This window comes from Conger conger, chromosome 18, assembly GCF_963514075.1.
Source record: "Conger conger chromosome 18, fConCon1.1, whole genome shotgun sequence".
Taxonomy (NCBI): Eukaryota; Metazoa; Chordata; class Actinopteri; order Anguilliformes; family Congridae; genus Conger; species Conger conger.
In genome coordinates, this window is record NC_083777.1 from 6,592,501 (window position 1) to 6,616,500 (window position 24,000).

At 49.8% G+C, this 24,000-nt stretch overlaps 1 protein-coding gene across 1 annotated transcript in view; it reads right to left on the bottom strand.

The window, feature by feature from the left end:
* Window positions 1-24,000, bottom strand: part of cep170aa (centrosomal protein 170Aa) — a 45,560-nt gene that overhangs the window by 18,223 nt on the left and 3,337 nt on the right. Inside the window, exons 2-9 of the mRNA XM_061228693.1 lie at window positions 10,508-10,653; window positions 7,371-7,460; window positions 4,788-4,866; window positions 3,176-3,234; window positions 2,877-3,048; window positions 1,727-1,864; window positions 1,163-1,645; window positions 1-405 (exon numbers count right to left, since the gene is read on the bottom strand). The exon at window positions 1-405 is cut by the window's left edge and continues 170 nt beyond it. Of these exons, the coding sequence (XP_061084677.1) occupies window positions 1-405; window positions 1,163-1,645; window positions 1,727-1,864; window positions 2,877-3,048; window positions 3,176-3,234; window positions 4,788-4,866; window positions 7,371-7,460; window positions 10,508-10,612 (1,531 nt within the window). The 5' untranslated portion in view covers window positions 10,613-10,653. The remainder of the gene's footprint in view (window positions 406-1,162; window positions 1,646-1,726; window positions 1,865-2,876; window positions 3,049-3,175; window positions 3,235-4,787; window positions 4,867-7,370; window positions 7,461-10,507; window positions 10,654-24,000) is intronic.

Sequence of the window (24,000 nt, forward strand, 5' to 3'; positions counted from 1 at the left end):
GTCCCGGCGCGGAGGGGTCCTCAGACCGCTGTTTGAGCAGCAGGCGGGCGGCGGTGGGGGCCACGGCGGCCATGGCGGAGGCCACGCCCGCAGAGACCCCGCCCTGGGAGCAGTCGCCGGGGCCGCGGCGGGAGGGGGGCGTGGGGCTGGGCCCCTCCCCCAGCAGAGGAGCCGTCTGAGAGAAGGAGTAGGACCTCCGCTTCCGGGGGTTGGCCTCGTCGAAGAACTCGATCATGAAGGCCTTTCTGCTGACGGGCCCCGTCCCCTCCCGGCCCCTGGCCACGCCCTGCCCCGCCCGCCCGGGGCCCGTCTGCAGCCGATCCTCCACAGCCGGCCTCCTGCTGCCCAAACGCGGCCCCGCCACGTTCTCAGAGTCGCTCTGCGTGCCGTCCTCGTGCTTACTGCCTGGGGAGCGAGAGAGCGAGAACCCCACTGTTACTGCACTGTTACTGCACTGTTACTGCACTCCACTGCACCCACTGCGCTATCACTGTACTCCACTGTGCTATTACTGCACCCACTGAGCTATCACTGCACTGTTACTGCACTCCACTGCGCTATCACTGCACCCACTGCACTATCACTGCACTATCACTGCACTGTTACTGCACTCCACTGCACTATCACTGCACTGTTACTGCACTCCACTGCACCGCTCTGTGCTATTACTGCACTCCACTGCACTATCACTGCGCTATTACTGCACTCCACTGTACCCACTGTGCTATTACTGCACTCCACTGTACCCACTGTGCTATTACTGCACTCCACTGCACTATCACTGCACTCCACTGTACCCACTGCGCTATCACTGCACTCCACTGCTGTACTCATTTTACCCAGTGTAACTCTGGGGCAGCAGAGCCCAGTCTCGGCAGTAATTAGGAATGGCAACGACCTTCCTGTCTTTGCTTTGAAGACCAGACGGACTGGAAATGAGGTGAAACTCAACTGACAACCTGATTCTCACACAATAGTCTCAGCAGAGAAAGAGACAACCAACAGCAGAAATGATGAATAACAACAAAACAGCAGGTCTTAGCGCCGCATGCGGGCACACACACAGGAAGGCACTTTGGTGACCCAGAATGCAAGGCTAACAGCCTCCTCTAACCATAATAAACCGCACAAACGTGCGTGTTTCTGAGGGGACGCCCCTCACCTTTGAGCCGTCTGAGCTGTGCCACCATGTCGCTCTGCACGCTCTGCCCGTCCTGCCTGCCGGGCTCTCGGTGGGCCAGCGGCGGGTGTGTCTGGGCCAGCCAGTCGGCCACCTTGCTCTCCGAGGCCATGATGGCGGCCTGCAGGGAGCTCAGCGCCGGCCCGCCCTGCAGCGACGACTTCCTGGGCCGGGGTCGGGGGTCGGGGGTCAACTTGGACACGTGGTCCTTTATGGTGACCTTCCCGGGGGAGGTGCTGTCGAACTCGATGGTGAAGGAGGCGTGTCCCGGGGCGCCGGCGGGCGGGGCTACGGCGGTCGCCGAGGTGACAGCCACGCCCTCCGTGTCCTTGGTGGGCACCTCGTGGATGCTGCTCTCCGCCTTCTGCGCCTCTTTGCTGGGGATTTCGAAGTAGCTGGGCTCCGAGCTCAGACTACACATCCCATCATCCTTAGCGCTCTCACACCGCTGGGCCTCCCCGCTGCCTGTGAGGGAGAACGGCGTCAGACTCCGTCTGTCCCACAATCTTCCCGCGCTCACCTGCCCCTGTACACGCCGGCTCTCACCTGCCCCGCCGTTCTCCAGCTTCTTGCTGGATGACTTCGTTTCCTGTTTGAAGGAGTTCTCGTCATCGGCGTCGTCATCCCCCCACCAAGATGGCTGCCCGTACAGAGGCGTCCCACGATGCAAGGCTGCTATGTCCCCTGCAGCACAGACACAGGAAACCTTTTCCTTCCTACTGCCCAGTACACAAGTATTTATAACACACATTCAAAGAGAAACAGAGGCAAACAAGCACACCCACAATATCAGATTAAAAGAAAAACAAGCACACAATCACACCCACAACATCCCTCCGATTGTACAGCTGGGGCCATTTTATCCGGCATACACAAAGCCCCCTAGCAGTGTCCAAGCCTGCCTTTCAGAATGCTACGTAGAAAGTCCTACACTAAAATATAACGCACACCTAATATCTAACACACACCTTACATGGAACATACTCTAAAATGCAGACCGGTCTTAAAACGCATCACGCTCTCCCGCTTAATTCCTCTGATGCTTTTCTCAGGGAAAGCCGATCCCAGCAGCAGAGGCGTGCTGGGTGAAGCTGAAATGCCGGGGAGCTCTGCTCCAGAGCTGCAGAAGGGCTCTCAGCGCATTAGCATAATGCTGACAGGCTGCTGGGTAAAATAAGCGGCTGGCAGAGGAGGTGAGGACCCAGGCAGGCCCGGGCTGCTGTTCTGCACTTCAGGCTGAGGGGAGAGAGAGCGGGACCAGCGCTAACCCCACCCGCGCGCTTCTGCAGGGTGAGCATCGTAATTACACGGATCCGGGGGCTAAATCGGGCTAAACACAGTGATCTAGATTTGAGACGCGGGCTTGCGCTCCGGGAACAGCCAACTGCGTCAGAACATCTGCTGGGCTGGAGGAGAGACTACCACAACCAAGACCCTGCCCTGTGCACAAGACCCTGTCCTGTTCATGAAACCCCGCCCTGTCCAAGACACTGCGCCCTGTCAAATAGACCCTGCCCTGTGCACGAGACTCCGCCCTCTCTACAAGACCCCGCCCTCTCCACAAGACTCCGCCCTCTCCACAAGACCCCGCCCTCTCCACAAGACCCCGCCCTCTCCACTACACTCGACCGTATATATAAACGTTAATCTTGCTACTATGGGGGTACGAGGGTGGTTTCCGAGGATGGCTGCCCACCTGCCATCTTCTCCTCCCCTTTGTGGGGGTCAGCAGGTTTAGACGGCCCCTCGCTGGCCCCCTCCACGGCCTTGCTCTCGGGGGGCGTGGCCACGGGTGACTTGGCTGTCTTGGGAGACTCCCCATTGGACGGCTTCTTGCTCAGCTGGAGCTGGCTGCTGAACTTCTCGTGCTGATGGGGTATGACATCATCAGAACCGGTCACAGGAATATGACATCTGACAAGCGCATATTAATCAGTGTGGGAGCTAAAACACATAGGATGGGGTCGGGGTGCAGGGTGCAGGGGGCTCTCCTACCTTCAGTGCCTCCTCTGGGACCTGCAGTTCTCCTCGCACCACAGTGAACAGGTTGGTATGTGAGCTGGGTTAAGGAAAGACTTCCGCAGGGTGCTACTACAGTGTACTCTTTCAAGCACACAAAGACCACATCCAACACAACACAACAACGGCAGAAACGCTGAGAGAAACAGGGTTCAGAGGATGAAAGGTCTGAGCCAGCTGCAGAGACAGTGACTGAGTCCAGGCCCTGGGAACTGCACTGCGCTTCATTCATCAGAATAATGTTCCAGGGCTTGGTGCCAACCGACGGAAAACTCACAACAGGAGCTCAAAACACAGACTGAAATATGGTTGTAAAATGTGGAGAAAGAGACAGTGAAAGGTGTGGCTTTATGACTGCTGCTCTGTTTGCTTTTCCACTGTTTGTCCCATCTTTGTGTCACCGCCCAACTGCCACACAAGATGGCTGCCAATGTCACCATTTTGAGTACAACCTTCCTCTGATTACCTCACTCATGACCACACCCCTTTAGCCCAAGGACTGATGGGATAAAAAGGCCAAAAAACGAGGAGGGAGGCCGAGAGGAGGTGCAACTAGAGTGGAATCCCAGCATGCACCTGTACAGCAGGCATTGGAGGCAGCGATTGTGTCTTCTGATTTCTCCTCAGTGAAAAGTTGGGGTTTTACAGTGAAAGGTTTGATTGATGAGAGGAAGGTTCCGGTTAATTCCCTGCCCTACTGGAGGCCGGCAGCGCGTGATGATGTCAGCATGCTGGGGAGGTAATGACGCCCTACCAGACACAGCTGAGGCGGGCCCCTGGAGCACAGAGGCGGAGGAGCAGTCGCCATGGCAGGGAACCCCCCGGTGTGCACAGCCTGCCACAGAGATGCTGTTTGGAGCCCGGACACAAAGCGCTGCTCGCTAGTCAGAGACCGACCTCAGGGAAACCCTTTAAGGTGCAAGATCATCATTGCGATGACGATCACAATGTTCTCAACTGCGCACGGTAATGCTGATGTAACAATGAGTAGAGGTAACTGAAACAATGGAACAGTGGTTCTAGAAGGACTATTATTTATTTTATTTTTTACATTCTAGAAAACCAACTCTTCAAAGGGTTAAGATGTAAGATCACAAATATGTGATTAGAATGTAAATGATAAATGGTTGGCATTTATACAGCGCCTTTATCCAAAGTGCTGTACAATTGATTCTTCTCATTCACACATTCACACACAGACTCACATTGGCTGCCATGCAAGGCACCAACCAGCTCGTCAGGAGCATTTTAGGGGTTAGGCGTCTGGCTCAGGGTTACTTCGAGACACCCAGGGTGGGATTCGAACCGGCAACCCTCCAACTGCCAGACAACTGCTCTTACTGTCTGAGCCAATGTCACCCCTTAACTAAATGTCCTAAACTAAACATTCAAAAGCCGATACAACAATCACTACAAATAATCACGATAGCTAACTGAAAGCAACTGAGGTCTCGGATTTTAAATTATAATGCTGAAATATAGTCTAAAAATCCTGACTCTTCAAAGGGCGAAAAAAGACCAGGGGAAGACCGCAGGTGACATGTCCCACCTGCCTCTGAGAGCGGGAGGGTCGTGCTAAAAAGGATATCATATCCAAACCTCAGCTTGTCATCCATCTTCAGAGTGAAGTACATCTGCTCCTGGATTCTGGTGTCGTTCACAAATGTCTGCAGTGAAGAGGAGACAAAACAGGGGGGGAATTACACGCTCTACCCAACAATCAGCACAACTCTGCCAGCACATCAATCATAAATTAACATAAGGATCTAATTATCCTCAATTCATTTGAACAGTTTGAAGCTGCACTTTATGGCAATTTCAAGAGTGCTCAATTTCTGGAATGAAAGCGTGCTCTCAATGGTCACTTTCAACTAGACAGATCAAAGTAAGAACAGACACAAGAACTAGAATTAATGAATAAATTATGCTTGAATAAACATAAACATAACCCACATAACTGGTCTAAGGACACAGGCTGTCTGAGGCTTTAGTAATGTTTGGGTTTGAGCTCCTCACTGAGACTTTAGTGATGTCTGGATGTGAGCTCTGTGAGACTTTAGTGATGTTTGGATGTGAGCTCTGTGATACTTTAGTGATGTTTGGATGTGAGCTCCTCTGTGAGACTTTAGTGATGTTTGGATGTGAGCTCTGTGAGACTTTAGTGATGTTTGGATGTGAGCTCCTCTGTGAGACTTTAGTGATGTGTGGATGTGAGCTCCTCTGTGAGACTATAGTGATGTGTGGATGTGAGCTCTGTGAGGCTTTAGTGATGTTTGGATGTGAGCTCTGTGAGACTATAGTGATGTGTGGATGTGAGCTCCTCTGTGAGACTTTAGTGATGTGTGGATGTGAGCTCTGTGAGGCTTTAGTGATGTTTGGATGTGAGCTCTGTGAGACTATAGTGATGTGTGGATGTGAGCTCCTCTGTGAGACTTTAGTGATGTTTGGATGTGAGCTCCTCTGTGAGACTTTAGTGAAGTGTGGATGTGAGCTCTGTGAGGCTTTAGTGATGTTTGGATGTGAGCTCTGTGAGACTTTAGTGAAGTGTGGATGTGAGCTCTGTGAGACTATAGTGATGTGTGGATGTGAGCTCCTCTGTGAGACTTTAGTGAAGTGTGGATGTGAGCTCCTCTGTGAGACTATAGTGATGTTTGGATGTGAGCTCCTCTCTGACTGCAGTCATTGAACACGCAGGATTTCTGTAGACCATCGCGATTGGCAACGACGCGGCTTTGCGCGATTCTTTTATACGGGGATCACGTGACCTGCATGGAGCGGAGGTCCACTCGTGAGAGCTGGTTATTAATCACCGCGGGGCGCGCGTTTGCTGCACGAGGGATCTGGCAGCGCTCCCGGATCGGCCAACGAGCTCCAACCGCTCCGGCCAAATCCAATCAGATCGCTGACCTACTCAATATCACAAATCCCCAATTACTTAAAGCAGGTTTAGCCTCGGGCAGGGCCAGCAGCCATCCCGCTGGCAGGCTCACGTGCCCCCGCTCATATCGGGTCTGCCACGGGCTTCATTCGATTCTGCAGTTATGCTTCATCCACCTCCACACAGAGGGAGGCTTATTCTTCTCGTTGGTGAGATGCATGTGAGCATGGGAATGTTTGAGGATGAGAACTCCTCCATTCAGCCCGTCCAGGTTCATCAGTCACCTGCGGTCTACACTGAATCCGGCACTATATTAAGCCTGGTCCTGAACACCTCACAAGTCTCTGCCTCTGCTACATGACCTGGAACACTGTTACACACACTGACCATTCTCAATAAAACAGCATCGCCATGGCCAGGATGTGGCTGCATGTTTAGCCTTGTAGGATTTTGGAATTTCTATTTTTCAAAATTCCAAGTCAGTGTTCTAGAATGCCATTGCCTTCAATAACCAGTAGCGATTTTTACATCAGCATTAGAATGTTCGGTTAAGATGATTCTAAGAACATATTTGTGATCTTAAACTTTAAATGGTTTATTTGGCTTGGAGAACCAGCACCTGCATAGCTTCAATCATTAGCTTCAGTACTAACCAGTCCCAACCAGCTTAGCTTCAGTAGCCCTGTTTAGCTTCAGAACTAACCAGGCCCAGCCCTGCTTCACTTCAGAACTAACCAAGCCCAGCCCTGTTTAGCTTCAGTACTGACCAAGCCCAGCCCTGTTTAGCTTCAGTACTGACCAAGCCCAGCCCTGTTTAGCTTCAGTACTAACCAAGCCCAGCCCTGTTTAGCTTCAGTACTGACCAAGCCCTGCTTGCCTTCAGCAGTGTGGAGCGAGCAGAGAGTGTTACGGCTGCCAGCAGGACTGGAGTGTTTATGAGGAAACCACAGGAAGAGAGAGGGAATGCGAGAGCGTGAGTCACAGGATGGGCTCTGAGTCGGACTTCCTGTCTGAGGAGCCGTTTCAGGGCCCACATGTTGGCTCGGAAGCAGGAGCAGCTCCACACACGCACAGACTCATGAGTCAGGTTCAGTGCACTGAGAAACAGGCAGGAAAAGCATCAGCACTGTGTCATCCTATTGCAGGAGGAAGACACAAGCTCTCCATCCGGAAAACATCTGTGTGTATAGCCAAATACTGCTCACTAACTACCCCTCACCAATTCCCCTGTACCTACAAATACCATTCACTCACCCCACACCCGTGTACCCCACACTCTTGTACCCCACTCACCCCATTCAGGCTCCCCAGGTCCTTCACTTTGTGCTGGTCGCTGGCCGCCTCGTAGTTGATGACGGCGTGCTGTTTGTCCACACTCCTGGACTGGAGAGACAAGCACAGAAACGGGGTCAGACTGGGCAGCAGCAGCACCTCCCACTGGTCACACTGAGGCTTTCAGAAAAACCCCCAAAACCAGGACCCACCACTTCAACATTTACGACCGCAAATCAGAAAGCAGGATTAGTCGGGGGATGGTTCGCAGTTCGGACATCAATCCGCCAATAAGCTCATGGCGCCCAATACAGAGATATCAGTGTATGCAGGAGGGCATATATCAATCGATTCACCGATGAAGTCAGAGCATGAAATCAGATGCCGCGGCACTGTGTTAGCTATGCTGATGGATGGGTGAGGTTACAGTGCAGTGTACAATGACCCTGTGTATTAACGATTAATGGTTTATTTAAGCACAGATGCAGTCGTTTCGGCAAACTGCAGTCAGTGTCAGTCAGTATGTGAAAGCACATTGATTCTAACCTCAGACTTTAACCTAATGAGCTGATTAGCACAAACTCTCCATTGCATCCCCGTGATTTCAGTGAAAAACACTCCCGCGGCTAACGCTAGCACAGCCACCCTGAACACTGCCTAATCTCTGTACAGCCATGAACTAGGCCAAGCATTTCAAAACCTTCAGGGATAAAAAAACCCCCCCAAAAAAAACAGTTCAAATAAATTTACCATGACGTTTCCAAAAATATACCGCAGCTACAAACAAGGGTACTGACACAGTTCACAAGGCTGAATGCAACAGAAGAGGTATACAGCAATCTTTACTCCCACTAAATCAACCAAAATGCAATTTAACCTGAAATAATACAGGTAGTCAGGTACAACAATTTCACAGAGAATATTTAGCATACATTACCCATTATATAGTTGAAATTGTACTTCCCTCTAGGGTCTTTCAGCGAACTTATCCCTGGTTATGGGTATGCACTTAGTTGTACGTCGCTCTGGATAAGAGCGTCTGCCAAATGCCAATAATGTAATGTAATGTAATATAATGTTAGTAAACTTACTACTGTCCAACCTGTATACCTACAGTAGAGTGTGTGTGTGTGTGTGTGTGTGTGTGTGTGTGTGTTCACAGAGAGATCACATGAAAGACCTCTGGGTTATCATCACATTCTCATGTGATACTACAGACATGCACTGCCCCCCCCACCTGCCCAGGAGGGCACTGCAGCTTGTGCACCCAGTCCCACACTAGATACTCCATCAGTGTGAATGAACTCTGTCAGTGTAAAATGAGCTCCATCAGTGTAAATGAACTCCATCAGTGTAAATTAACTCCATCAGTGTACAATTAGCTCCATCAGTGTAAAATGAGCTCCATCAATGTAAATGAACTCCCATCAGTGTACAATTAGCTCCATCAGTGTACAATTAGCTCCATCAGTGTAAAATGAGCTCCATCAATGTAAATGAACTCCATCAGTGTAAAATGAGCTCTATCAGGGTAAAATGAACTCCATCAGTGTAAATGAACTCCCATCAGTGTACAATTAGCTCCCATCAGTGTACAATTAGCTCCATCAGTATAAAATGAGCTCTATCAGTGTAAAATGAGATTAACTCTCAGTGTAAGAGGAACTCTCTCAGTGCAAGATTAACTATATCAGTGTAAGGTGAGCTCTATAAGTGTAAAAGGAACTCTATCAGTGTAAAATGAGCTCTATCAGGGTAAAATGAACTCCATCAGTGTAAATGAACTCCCATCAGTGTACAATTAGCTCCCATCAGTGTACAATTAGCTCCATCAGTATAAAATGAGCTCTATCAGTGTAAAATGAGATTAACTCTCAGTGTAAGAGGAACTCTCTCAGTGCAAGATTAACTATATCAGTGTAAGATGAGCTCTATCAGTGTAAGATGAGCTCTATCAGTGTAAGATGATTATTTTCACACAGAATGTTTTGCTGTGTAGCTACAGTAGTACTCAGTGAGTTGTTGACAGGAGCTGAAATTACTAGCTTCAGGGCTCTAGGGAAAAACAGAACCTATATTTATAGCGTTTATTTTGGAGTACAGTAATTTATGCCTTCATACAGCATGTAAAACAGGGAACTGGGCTAGTTACCTTTTTTTATTCATGTTTTATAAATGCTCTTTTATTCCAACAAACTCTCAGGCTGCTGAGCGAGTGTGTGTTCAGGGTGTTGAGCGAGTGTGTGTGTTCAGGATGATGTCTGCGTAGCTCCATGGGGTTTGGTAGCTCTGTAGCTCCATGGGGTTTGGTCGCTCTGTAGCTCCATGGGGTTTGGTCGCTCTGTAGCTCCATGGGGTTTGGTAGCTCTGTAGCTCTATGGGGTTTGGTAGCTCTGTAGCTCCATGGGGTTTGGTCGCTCTGTAGCTCCATGGGGTTCGGTAGCTCTGTAGCTCCATGGGGTTTGGTAGCTCTGTAGCTCTATGGGGTTTGTGCTTGTTAAAACTATAAAACACTGGCAAACAGGTAAAAATAAGGCAAATACACAGTCAATTCAACTCCAATAATAATGTCAAATTATTTAGTCATTATTTAGTATTTAGTATTTATTTCCCTGAAACAGATAAAAGCTTGACCCAGTTTCAGTTATTACTGCTATAAAGAGGATGTAAAGTAATTATGAAGGATTAATCTGTGCAGAAATAAGGATAACGTTGCTAAGTTAAAGATTATTCTGCAACCAGAACACAGCCAACAACAATAACAGACCCCACACCAAGTCCACAGTGCTTTCCCTCCATGTCCCACACATGCACATACACAGACAGACACAGACAGACACAGACACACACAGACAGATATGCACACGCACACGCACACGCACACGCACACACACACACACACACGTAAGTCACACAGGACGATGGCGCTGTGTCTACCTGCCTGCCCCAGCAGCGGCCTCCAGCAGCAGGGCTTTCAGACAAGGTCGCCCGCGCTTATCTCTACTGCAGCGATTCAGCTCATCAATCATTCCAGCCAACAAAGCACACAGGGCTGTGATTCCCACTCGCACACAGAGAGCTGATCTAACGGGCACGGTGGGGTCCGTCTGGAGCCACGCCATTGTAATGGAAATGAAGTGGTGTTAAAGAGAGGGCACCTGCAGCATCAGCTCGCAGTCATCTCTGCCCACGAAGATCATCTCGCGAGGCAGGCGGTGCCGGGTGCCCCCGCTGCTCACCAGGAACCAGGACGTCAGGCTCATCTCTGCTCAGCTGGCCCTGCCGCCGCGGGCCCTACGGCATCCTGGGGGACGGGGGAGAGGAGTCAGGACACCGCAGAGGACACGGTGACAGAACACATGGGGAGGGTAACGGAACATAGCCGCTGTTAGCACGGACAGGGACAGGTAACAGAACACAGGGGGAGGGTAAGAGAACAAAGGGGGAGGGTAACAGAACACAGGGGGAGGGTAACAGAACATAGCCGCTGTTAGCACGGACAGGGACAGGTAACAGAACACAGGGGGAGGGTAAGAGAACAAAGGGGGAGGGTAACAGAACATAGCACAGAAAGAGGAGGGTAACAGAACATATATTACATGTCATTTGGCTGATGCTTTTATCCAAAGCGACATACAGTTGATTAGACTATGCAGGCGACAATCCTCCACTGGAGCAATGCAGGGTTAAGGGCCTTGCTCAGCTGTGCGGACAAGGGCCCAACGGCTGTGCGGATCTCATTATGGCTACACCGGGGATCGAACCACCCACCTTGCGGGTCCCAGTCATGTACCTTAACCACTACACTACAGGCCGCCCTTCTGCTAGCACAGACAGGGACAGGGTAACCGACCATAGCCTCTGGGAGCACACAGAGAGAGGAGGGTAACAGAACCCAAGCTCCAGAAGCACAGAGAGGGGGAGGGTAACAGAACACAGAGGGAGGGTAATAGAACACAGGCTCTGGGACCAGCCTGGCAGAGGCCTCTCCCCCATCCCCTCCCCCACCCACTGATCAGTCCCAGATGCTACAGGAAGTGACACAAGCAGCTTGGCGGTAGTCCAGGCCACTGCTGCCACAGAAACACTGCTCTGCTCCTGCAGTCAGCTGAAAGCAGGCCATTCTCCGCAGCACAGCCAGAAGCAGCAAGGTCTGAGCTGAACTCTGACCCCCGACCCCTGACCCCCAACAGTGTCAGCACCTCAGAATGGCCCCCTACACCACAGGAATGCCTGTATATGTAGCTAAACATCTACTGTGAAACATACACACCTTAGAAACAACCCTGCTCATACACTGTCACTTTTTTGTTTGATAACTGAGCTTTCAATCTGAGGATAATTCAAATACTTTGAATATGTAATTAAGGGTTTAAATTTGTAATCCAGGGTGAAATAGGTATCCCAGTTACACTAATCCGTGTTCTGCTCATGGAAGAAATATCAAAGAGGCCAACAAACAATGAGCTATGTTATTGTTTTGTCTGCAGGGAAGCTACACTGTTAGGGAACCTAAAAATAAAGTTCACGTGTGGGTCACGCTATCCGTGTAACCTGTCTCCACTACACCCTGCAGGCTGTATTCAGAGATATTACAGCTTCTATTAGAGACAAAATAATAATAAAATATAGAGAAAGTTGCCTTAAAACTATGCTAGCTATCCTAGTAACCCTCCAAAGAGTCCCCCTCCAGGGGGAAAAAAGGAGATCGGCAAGATACGGTTGTCATTATTTCTATAGCAAAGCACTTCACTTTAAGGCCATTAGCTACACGTTTCCTGCAACAGTAAATTTGGGCCATATGAACTATACAATTGGGTAACATTTTATTGAGATTCCAAATCTGTCATTTATGAGATTTGTTCAAACTCCCCACATGGACCAAATAATTCACCCAAACACTGCAACCGTTCAGACATCAGCACAGTTCATCGTTTTCAAAGAAACATCTCAGAGTTAAAATCCATCCATCCATCCATTATCTGAACCCGCTTATCCTGAACAGGGTCGCTGGGGGGCTGGAGCATATCCCAGCATACATTGGGTGAAAGGCAGGAATACACCCTGGACAGGTCGCCAGTCCATCTCAGGGCACACATACCATTCACTTACACACACAATTTAGACTCTCCAATCAGCCTAATCTGCATGTCTTTGGACTGTGGGAGGAAACCGGAGTACCCGGAGGAAACCCACGCAAACACGGGGAGAACATGCAAACTCCGCACAGAGAGGCCCCGGCCGACGGGGATTTGAACCTCCTTGCTGTGAGGCGGCAGTGCTACCCACTGCACCATCCGTGCCGCCTCAGAGTTAAAATATTTCAGATAATTAGTTCACATAGGCTAGTTCTCCACACCTCCACAATGATTATGTTCTGTGTGTAACTTATAATAAGAACCTGTTATACGGTCTGACACAGTCTATATGGTAGACACAACGCTGTTATACAGTCTATATGGGAGGAACAGAGACCCTGCTTGAACTTGAGCTTATCATTTGTAATTGAATTCAGTGTTCAGTTTTCCCATATTCGATTTTCAAGCCATATATTCACGGACAATAGACTTTTGAATCCAGTTCTTACGACTATGGAACACATGTCCATGTACTGGAAAAAAAATAAAAATAAAAAAAATAAAAACCCCACCAAAAAAAACACAGTTGTTAGCACCTTAAGTGACACCGATATTTTTTAAATCCTCTTTTGGTTTTGTGGTGGCAGGAGGAGCACATAACAGAGCTTACCATGACTACACACTGAACTCACAGGTAGGCAGCGTAAAGCTCCGTGAAGCTGGCCTCAAAATCAGCCACAATAAGCCTCGGCTGGTTTGTATTTGTGAAATTCCACGCCAAAATAAAAGCGAGTTCTCGTTGCGCCGTTTGAAATTAGACTTGTGATCACGGCTGACACTCACGGCAGAATCAAAGCGAGCAGAGCTCTCCAACAGCAGCGGCAATGCAGAACACAGGAGCGATTGCATTAACGTTAACAGTCAGAGTGTGTGACCAGCACACTACGTCGTGCGTGCTACACACACCCTCACATACATCACAGACTGTGGAGCACAGCCGATACCCACAGTACCGCAGAGACCCCCCACCACATTCCACCCCGGGTGCGCTGGTTTAATCAGGGCCGAAACGACCGTGCGACATTCTGCACTAAAGGTTCAGGGCGATGACAGCGTTGTATTTGCAGAACCGTGAGCTCGTGGGCCCCAGTCGAGATGAAACGGCGGAATCGGAGAGATAACATGGCGGACTACAGCGAGGCCTCGACATTCCACCGACGTGCAGCCTTAAATAAGAACGCGAAAGACTCCTCATCTGACAAGCCAACGGTCGTGACATGCATTCGGATTTAGTTACAGGTAAAACCTGTACTTACAGCATGCGTCTGCACATATATACATGCACATACACGCGTGTGGGTATGTGAGCTTGTGTGTGTGTCCATGTGGGGGTAGGGAGCAAGTCACTGATTTGCCAGGTTTCACATTCTTTTCAAGAGGCGAAAATCCAAAGCAAAGTCCCTGCGCATCATAATCTGTATCCTTGGAGTGGAAGAAAATAAAGCAAGCAGAACCCCCCCATTAACACACTCAACAGCAATGTACAGTAAGTAATCACTACACTGGTCTAATTGTACATTTAAGGTTTTTTAAATTTTTTATCTTTGCTTACATATCATGCAACCGCATCACAAAAATATTTCCGTTTAACATTCCCAGAATTTATGTGTAAATGTTCTGTATATATTACTGTAATTTCAGCAGTAACATAACATAACATAACATAACATAACATAACATAACATAACATAACATAACATAACATAACATAACATAACATAACATAACATAACATAACATAACATAACATAACATAACATGCATATTATAAGAGCATCTACATAAATAGAGGGATCATGGGAGTTTGGCCCTAGGACAGCGGGTTCCCACCCTGAAGGAACAGTGTTAAATATTGTATACTCCCATAACCCACCATGCACTTCCTGCCTGTTCGTGGGTCAGGTTAAGGGCAGTTAAAGATGGCCGCTAACAGTCCAAACAGAGGGGGATTTTATTGTGCAGCCACGGGGCTGGCTGTAGAGCTTAAGGGAAGCTGGCTAACCTGGCCAGTGGAGTGGATACCCTGCGCATGACTCACGGAGAGTAATCATCCCTGACCACATGTGCTGCTTATTACTCACGCCCACCAGAGGGGACAAAATGGAAGAAAAACGAGAGGGAAGCCCCACCCCTCAGTACCCTAAGCCCAACCCCCAGAGCCCATAAGCCACACCACCTAAAGACCCCTAAAAAAAGAAAGTAAACAACAATACAGGATTTGGCAGAAGTCCTCCTGCAGAAGACGTTGGATCTTTAATGGGTATATAAACGCCCTGCCGTGTGGCACAGATCCCACTGTGGAGCTCAGAGACCTGAGGAGCAGAGCACAGGAGCCGTTACCCCCCCGGCTCCAGTGCAGGGCTGGGGCGGGTGTGTGACGTGGCAGCCGAGTGTGTGAGAACGCCCTGCTGCTACGGCACACCAACGCGCCGGCCAGGAATGCGCCTCGCGGGGTCAGCTTCCTCCAGCACGTGCGCTTCTGCCACAACGTCCACATTACCGTCTGAACTACAGCTAACCAGGCCCACATTACCGTCTGAACTACAGCTAACCAGGCCCACATTACTGTCTGAACTACAGCTAACCATGCCCACATTACTGTCTGAACTACAGCTAACCAGGCCCACATTACCGTCTGAACTACAGCTAACCAGGCCCACATTACTGTCTGAACTACAACTAACCAGGCCCACATTACCATCTGAACTACAGCTAACCAGGCCTACTTTACCATCTGAACTACAGCTAACCAGGCCCACTTTACCATCTGAACTACAACTAACCAGGCCCACATTACCGTCTGAACTACAGCTAACCAGGCCTACTTTACCATCTGAACTACAACTAACCAGGCCCACATTACTGTCTGAACTACAACTAACCAGGCCCACATTACCGTCTGAACTACAGCTAACCAGGCCCACATTACCGTCTGAACTACAACTAACCAGGCCCACATTACCATCTGAATTACAGCTAACCAGGCCCACATTACCGTCTGAACTACAACTAACCAGGCCCACATTACCATCTGAATTACAGCTAACCAGGCCCACATTACCGTCTGAACTACAACTAACCAGGCCCACATTACCGTCTGAACTACAACTAACCAGGCCCACATTACTGTCTGAACTACAACTAACCAGGCCCACATTACTGTCTGAACTACAGCTAACCAGGCCCACATTACCATCTGAACTACAACTAACCAGGCCCACATTACCGTCTGAACTACAGCTAACCAGGCCCACATTACCGTCTGAACTACAACTAACCAGGCCCACATTACCATCTGAATTACAGCTAACCAGGCCCACATTACCGTCTGAACTACAACTAACCAGGCCCACATTACTGTCTGAACTACAACTAACCAGGCCCACATTACTGTCTGAACTACAGCTAACCAGGCCCACATTACTGTCTGAACTACAGCTAACCAGGCCCACATTACCGTCTGAACTACAACTAACCAGGCCCACATTACCGTCTGAACTACAACTAACCAGGCTCACATTACTGTCTGAACTACAGCTAACACTTCCCTGCAGTACTGCAGCCAGCCACTTCCAGTAGATCTGAGGGAGGAAGTGATTCATTCACCCACACACTTAGCCTACATATTTATCCCAATCCCAATCACCATCTTGCATTTCTTTGTAGGTGAAAGGGCGATTTCTTTCCTAGTGTGGTCAAGACCACCCGTCTCCCCCAGACTTGGGTTTAGGATTGGTATGACAGACACAGAGGAGTCTTCACCTCTATCCTTGCAGAAGTAAGTAAGCAGAACGCTCGTTGCTGAAAGGTTATATCTAGGTAATATGGGAGCCCATTTAAACTGAGCAAAGCAGCAGGGGGGTATCAGACAGCGGTACTGAAGGCATGTGAGCACTTCCACATTGAGACCACGCACAGCGTTTCCACAGACACTGTTACAGTCAAGAGGCACAAGAAGACCCACACCGAGGTCCACGCGGTTATACAGGACGTAACATAACCATGATGAGGGAAAGTCAGTGTTCACGAGCTGCAGCTGAGGGACCCAGCCAGGCCACTGCTCACCCAGCCTCCACATGGAGACCAGGCCAGATGATGCAACCACTGTGAAAGAGCTGGAATTATGGGCCAACAAATTCGCACTGCCAGATTAATAACCCAAGACATGTTTACTTTTACTTCCAACTGGGTTTCTTAAAAGGCCAAATCTCACTAAAATATGTGACAATGCGGTCCAAAATTGTGCGGAGTTGACATGGAATTACCCCTTTATGCATTCAGGACTCAAGCCATGGGGGACGACTACACACAGTGAGGGTAGAGTATTTCTGGATGTTACCAAGCTCAGAACTCAAAGCAAGGAAACCGTGCTTCCTGTGGTTACCAAACCCAGAACTAGAAGCAGGGAACAGTGCTTCCTGTGGTTACCAAACCCAGGACTCAAAGTAAAATGAAGCTGTATGGCACCTCAGATAACCTGCATGTTTTCACTTTTCCGTAAGTCACCGTGGGGTCAGGAGACTGATAATATCACACTGTTACCATGAGAACCACACCAACTCTCTCCTGGCTGGCCTCCCAGCATCCGCCAACAGACCCCTCCAACTCATCCAGAATGCAGCAGCTCATCTGGTCTTCAACCTTCCCAAACACGCACATCACCCCCCTGCTTACTTCCCTCCACTGGCTGCCTGTCATGGCTCGCATCAAATTCAAAACATTGGTGCTAGACTTCCAAGCAGTTAAGGGGTCAGCCCCAGCTTACCTCCAAAAGATCATCAGACCCTACACCCCTGCCAGACCTCTTCGTTCGGCCGCCACATGCCGCTTGGCACCTCCCCCTCTCCAAACCTCTACCTCACGCTCACGACTACTGTCTGTTCTTGCTCCACGGTGGTAGAACGAACTCCCCGTGGAGGTCAGAACAACAGAATCTCTTGCCATCTTCAAGCGCAGACTGAAGACGCACCTCTTCAAGCTGCACCTCCCCCTGTCCCTCCCTACCTCCCTGTAAACCTCAATTGTCTTTAACCGTGTTATTTACTTGTGATACCTTTGCTAGTTTTGTTTGGCTTGGTAAGCAGTTTAATAATACATTTGCGTGTTACGGTATTATGATAACGTAAACATTTTTTTTCTTTTTATCTGATGATCAAATAGGCCCTGGTCCTTATCTTTGTTGTACAGGTAGCAGTACAACAAAGTAGTAAAATTGTACTTCCCTTCAGGGTCTTTCAGCACACTTATCTCTGGTTATGGGTATACACTTTGCACTTTGTTGTACGTTGCTCTGGATAAGAGCGTCTGCCAAATGCCATTAATGTAATGTAATATAACACCACCCTTTGCCACGGTTCAGCATACTGCAGCATTACTCAATAAAGTATCCCTGGTTATGCTGAAAACAGGGTACAGATTATGTACAGATAACGGCCACATTTCAGAGCGGGGAGCCTGGAGCTTCTATGCGGTCAAAGTGCAAGGGCCCGTAGCCTGAGGCAAATAGAGGCTCTTAATTTAGCTACAAGGTCACAGAGATGAAAAGTGGGGAGCGAGAGCAGCCAAATGCCCAGGGCAACGGTGCCGAGACCAGACCGCATCGATACAGACCCCCTGATGGATTTGGTCTGCATCCTGACTGAAAGCTCCATTTCTTCAAAGGGGGGGGGGGGGGTAGCACTGAAAAAATCTGCAACAAACAAAAGAATCAGACTTCCCATCGCAACAGCCTCTAAGACTTCACGTCACCATGCCGATAGTGCCTCACACGAGCCCCACCTGACAGGCGGACACACAGACCCCCTCCCTAAAGGAGAAGCCCACCTCAATGCAGGCCAGACTGCAGACATCATCACACGTGACCTTTCGCGTCTATCCCCGGTGCGTTTTCTTTGAAAGACGGAGGCAGAGTGGCAGTCCGTAGGGAGCCATGATCAGCCTCGTGAGGGAGAGGAGGATAATGAAGGTGGGGGGGGGGGGGGGGGGGGAGAGTAGCGCCACTGTTCCATGGCCTACATGTCGCGTGCCGTACAGTGAATTCAGCTTCTTGGCTGCATCAGTGTGGCCTACTTTCCTACAGTGCACACTCCAGCCCTGCAACACTGGCGTCTGCCGTCTCACACACATAACGCTTTCGCAGGGATTGGGCTTCTACAGACATGCATGCATACATGTGCATGAATACAAATACTGTATTATTATAGAAATGTTGAAACCTTAGTTTAACCCTTAAGTCTAGTATGTTAACATGCTGTAATGTCTCCCGGCTTTACGTCTCCGTTAAACACAACGGACAGAAGCGGCTCTCGCTATAATGAGCTGAGGGGATGGACGGCTGGTTTTAATTAAGGCTGGGAAACATGCCAGCAGAACTGGCCTCTGAGCTTTCCTCCTGCATCAAACAGGCAAAGAAATGACATGGCTACTGTAGAAGAGCCACAGGCACTGTCAGTGAGCTCAGAGGGGCAGTCTCTAGGGCACTTAGAGCTGAGTTAGGGACCAGACTGTGACCTCAGGGGGATAGTCTATAGAGCACTGTGCTCAGTTAGGGACCAGACTGTGACCTCAGGGGGATAGTCTATAGAGCACTGTGCTCAGTTAGGGGCCAGACTGTGACCTCAGGGGGATAGTCTATAGAGCACTGTGCTCAGTTAGGGACCAGACTGTGACCTCAGGGGGATAGTCTATAGAGCACTTTGCTCAGTTAGGGACCAGACTGTGACCTCAGGGGGATAGTCTATAGAGCACTTTGCTCAGTTAGGGACCAGACTGTGACCTCAGGGGGATAGTCTATAGGGCACTTTGCTCAGTTAGGGACCAGACTGTGACGTCAGAAGGGCAGTCTCTAGGGCACTTAGCTGAGTTAGGGACCAGACTGTGACCTCAGGGGGACAGTCTATAGAGCACTTTGCTCAGTTAGGGTCCAGACTGTGACCTCAGGGGGACCGTCTCTAGGGCACTTTGCTCAGTTAGGGACCAGACTGTGACCTCAGAGGGGCAGTCTCTAGGGCACTTTGCTCAGTTAGGGACCAGACTGTGACGTCAGAAGGGCAGTCTCTAGGGCACTTAGCTGAGTTAGGGACCATACAGTGACCTCAGGGGGATAGTCTATAGAGCACTTTGCTCAGTTAGGGACCAGACTGTGAGCTCAGGGGGATAGTCTATAGAGCACTTTGCTCAGTTAGGGACCCAGCACTGCAAGTAAAATTGAATAGAACCAAAAATGTTGTGCAAATATTAGGTAAGAATTAGAGAAATTCTGTAAAGCTGTTAGCAACACTGAAATTACAAGTCAAAGGGCCCATTTTCACTGAAGGCTGGGGCCCTTATTCTGTCACAGGAGTGGCTGTGAGAGCTCTGGAGCTCTACGGAGAGTCAGTGCGGCTAGTGCGCAGCGAAGGCAGAGTGGTGGAGACTTCCTCAAACGCCGCTCTATTTAAAGACCGAGCGGAAAGGAGGGCAAGTATTCTTCACACGGTGTGCCAATTTCTGAAATCGCTATTGTCATCTAACCTGAAACATCAGCCATCCTTCAGAAATAAATTTACAGGCATTTTTTCTTTGAGAAGAATTTCCAAAGATATTGCATCAGTGGTCTGATTGATGTGAATAAACCAGCGTACAAGCGCTGGCCTATATTCACCAAAGAGAGGTGCTGAAGGCGTCTGCAGCCTAATCCCACGGAACGTTCTGGATAAGCAGCCGGGAAACAAGGAACAATGCATAGGACTGTAGGCGTTGCAGAAAAGAGCATATGGTGTGTGTGGATCCTTCATTATATATGCAGGGATGAGAGACACACACCACTTCATTAGAGCAGCTCCCATAGACAGACCTTCACTGTAATTACACTGAAAAAGGCCTTGCCCTCAGGATATAGCCAGCCCATTGACCCAAATACAAAAAAAACATGTCGGTCAATATCTGTCCACACTGAAGCCACAAGCAAATACAGGCTGTATGTATGGTACACATACTGTACCTTTAAAATGTAAGGTAGGTACTATGAAACAGTCAGCAAGGACCATATGCAAGTACCCTTTAAACACAATCAGTGAGCACTTTATTAGGTATTTATTACACTTATTTTGTTTGACTTATTGGTCTTCGGCTGTTGTAGCCTATCTACTTAAGAGGTTTGATGCATTGTGTGTTCAGAGATGCTCTACTGCATACCACTGTTGTAATGTTTGGTAATTTGCATTACTGTCACCTTCGACCAGTCTGGCCCTTCTCCTCTGACCTCTCTCATTAACAATGTGTTTCTGCCCGCAGAACCGCTGCTCAATGGATGTTTTAGGTTTTTCTCACCATTCTCTGCAAACTCTAGAGACTGTTGTGCATGAAAATCCCAGAAGATGAGCAATTTCTGAGATACTCAAACCACCCTGTCTGGCACCAACAATCATTCTATGGTCTTAGATCCCTTTTTTTCCCCATTCTGACATTTAGTCAGGAAACCTTTTAACCAAGTCTGCATGCTTTTATGCATTTAGTTGCTGCCATTTTGATTGGCTGATTAAATATTTGTGATCAGCACAGCCCCCCTGTGATCAGCACAGCCCCCCAGTGATCAGCACGGCCCCCCTGCAATCAGCACAGCCCCCCAGTGATCAGCACAGCCAACTCTGCGATCAGCACAGCCCCCGCCCTGCGATCAGCACAGCCCCCCTGTGATCAGCACAGCCCCCCTGCGATCAGCACAGCCCCCCTGCGATCAGCACAGCCCCCGCCCTGCGATCAGCACAGCCCCCGCCCTACGATCAGCACAGCCCCCGCCCTGCGATCAGCACAGCCCTCCAGTGATCAGCACAGCCAACCCTGCGATCAGCACAGCCAACCCTGCGATCAGCACAGCCCCCCTGCGATCAGCACAGCCAACCCTGCGATCAGCACAGCCCCCCTGCGATCAGCACAGCCCACCCTGCGATCAGCACAGCCCCCCTGCGATCAGCACAGCCCCCCTGCGATCAGCGCGGCCCCCCAGTGATCAGCACGGCCCACCTGCGATCAGCACAGCCCACCCTGCGATCAGCACAGCCCACCCTGCGATCAGCACAGCCCACCCTGCGATCAGCACAGCCCTCCTGTGATCAGCGCAGCCCCCCAGTGATCAGCACGGCCCACCTGCGATCAGCACAGCCCACCCTGCGATCAGCACAGCCCACCCTGCGATCAGCACAGCCCCCCAGTGATCAGCACGGCCCCCCTGCAATCAGCACAGCCCCCCTGCGATCAGCACAGCCCCCGCCCTGCGATCAGCACAGCCCCCGCCCTGCGATCAGCACAGCCCCCGCCCTGCGATCAGCACAGCCCTCCAGTGATCAGCACGGCCCCCCTGCAATCAGCACAGCCCCCCTGCGATCAGCACAGCCCCCGCCCTGCGATCAGCACAGCCCCCGCCCTGCGATCAGCACAGCCCCCGCCCTGCGATCAGCACAGCCCTCCAGTGATCAGCACAGCCCCCCAGTGATCAGCACAGCCCCCCAGTGATCAGCACAGCCCACCCTGCGATCAGCACAGCCCACCCTGCGATCAGCACAGCCCTCCTGTGATCAGCGCAGCCCCCCAGTGATCAGCACGGCCCACCTGCGATCAGCACAGCCCACCCTGCGATCAGCACAGCCCACCCTGCGATCAGCACAGCCCCCCAGTGATCAGCACAGCCCACCCTGCGATCAGCACAGCCCCCCAGTGATCAGCACAGCCAACTCTGCGATCAGCACAGCCCACCCTGCGATCAGCACAGCCCACCCTGCGATCAGCACAGCCCACCCTGCAATCAGCACAGCCCACCCTGTGATCAGCACAGCCCCCCAGTGATCAGCACAGCCCACCCTGCGATCAGCACAGCCCCCCAGTGATCAGCGCAGCCCCCGCCCTGCGATCAGCACAGCCTCCTGTGATATCCACAGGCTGTTCCGCAGTGGCAGGCATGGGTTGCGATCCGGCACTGGAAGGGTTTCCGGTAACTGAATTACTCAGCATGTGAGCATCTTTGGGCCGAAAGTGAGAGCACTCCGCCCTGCGGTAAACCAAATCCAGCGGGAGATCAAGGTCAGACTGGAGGTTTATGACCAGAAACAGCAAGCCACATCTTTCCAGGAAACGGTGTGATCTTTAGGCAAAATCATGAGTTACTCAACAAAAAAGTCATCTTATTCAGAGATGTCTCTTACAGTAAATTCACTGAAGTCTGCAGTTCTCTTTACCTGGATAACATATTCTCAGTCTTCAACTGTAAATTATCTTTGTTGTCCTTCCACCAGAGCATTTTCCAAAAGACCAGTCAACAGAAAAGTGTTCAGACCAATTAGGCTATGTGAAAACACTGAGACTAAACTTTCAACTAAAAAACAATCAAATCAATTGACTCAACTTACAGATCTGGCCTCAGAATCGCTGACAACGCCTCCAGTTTCAGGTTTTTCTGACTTATTAGCTTGTCTCGCAAATAAAAAACAATTTTTACAAAACCATTGATCCTAAAGCTTCCATTTAGTGCTCATATGACCAGGCCAGAATGATGACACAGAGCAGAATCAATCAGACTGTATCAATACTGCAATCTTGTACAGACATTACACTGTTGAAAGTGGTTTCATTTTCCCAAGTGTGCCATGTGGCCTCTCAATCTCAGTAACTACTTCCCATTACAGAGATTAAACCCCCATTCAGCAACAATATCCAGCATCTTTTTAATAAATATGATGATTAAAAGTCATAAATTCACTGTAAGCACTGAACATAGATGACAAGGGTAAATTGTGTAATTGGGAATGACTTGGCCATTAGAAAAGCTGGTATTAGCCTATTTATACACAAACACAAATGTCTGAAATCACTCGCACAAGTCGAATGACAAACACAAACGAGACTGCAGACATTAATGCTGACCTTCTTCAGGGAGGCCTGCAGCACATTATAATGGAGTGAGACCAGGGGGGTTTAAAATGGAGAAGTCGGCAGCCCAAACAGACACCAGCGTCCCATGACCGCCATGCGTATGCGGATGTGGAGACAGAGAGGAGGATCACTGGGGAACTGAAGACGCTGATCAGTGCTTCCCATTCTGTCCTGCTTTCAAACATTCCCAACGGAAAACAGCATCACCAGCTCCGCATGTCCGCATCCGGCTGGAGCCTCGGATAATGTACAACAGAGAAACCATACCTGTGCATTTAGCACAACTTACACAGAGAAACCATACCTGTACATTTAGCACAACTCACAGAGAAACCATACCTGTGCATTTAGCACAGCTCACAGAGAAACCATACCTGTGCATTTAGCACAACTTACACAGAGAAACCATACCTGTGCATTTAGCACAACTCACAGAGAAACCATACCTGTGCATTTAGCACAACTCACACAGAGAAACCATACCTGTGCATTTAGCACAACTCACAGAGAAACCATACCTGTGCATTTAGCACAACTCACAGAGAAACCATACCTGTGCATTTAGCACAGCTCACAGAGAAACCATACCTGTGCATTTAGCACAGCTC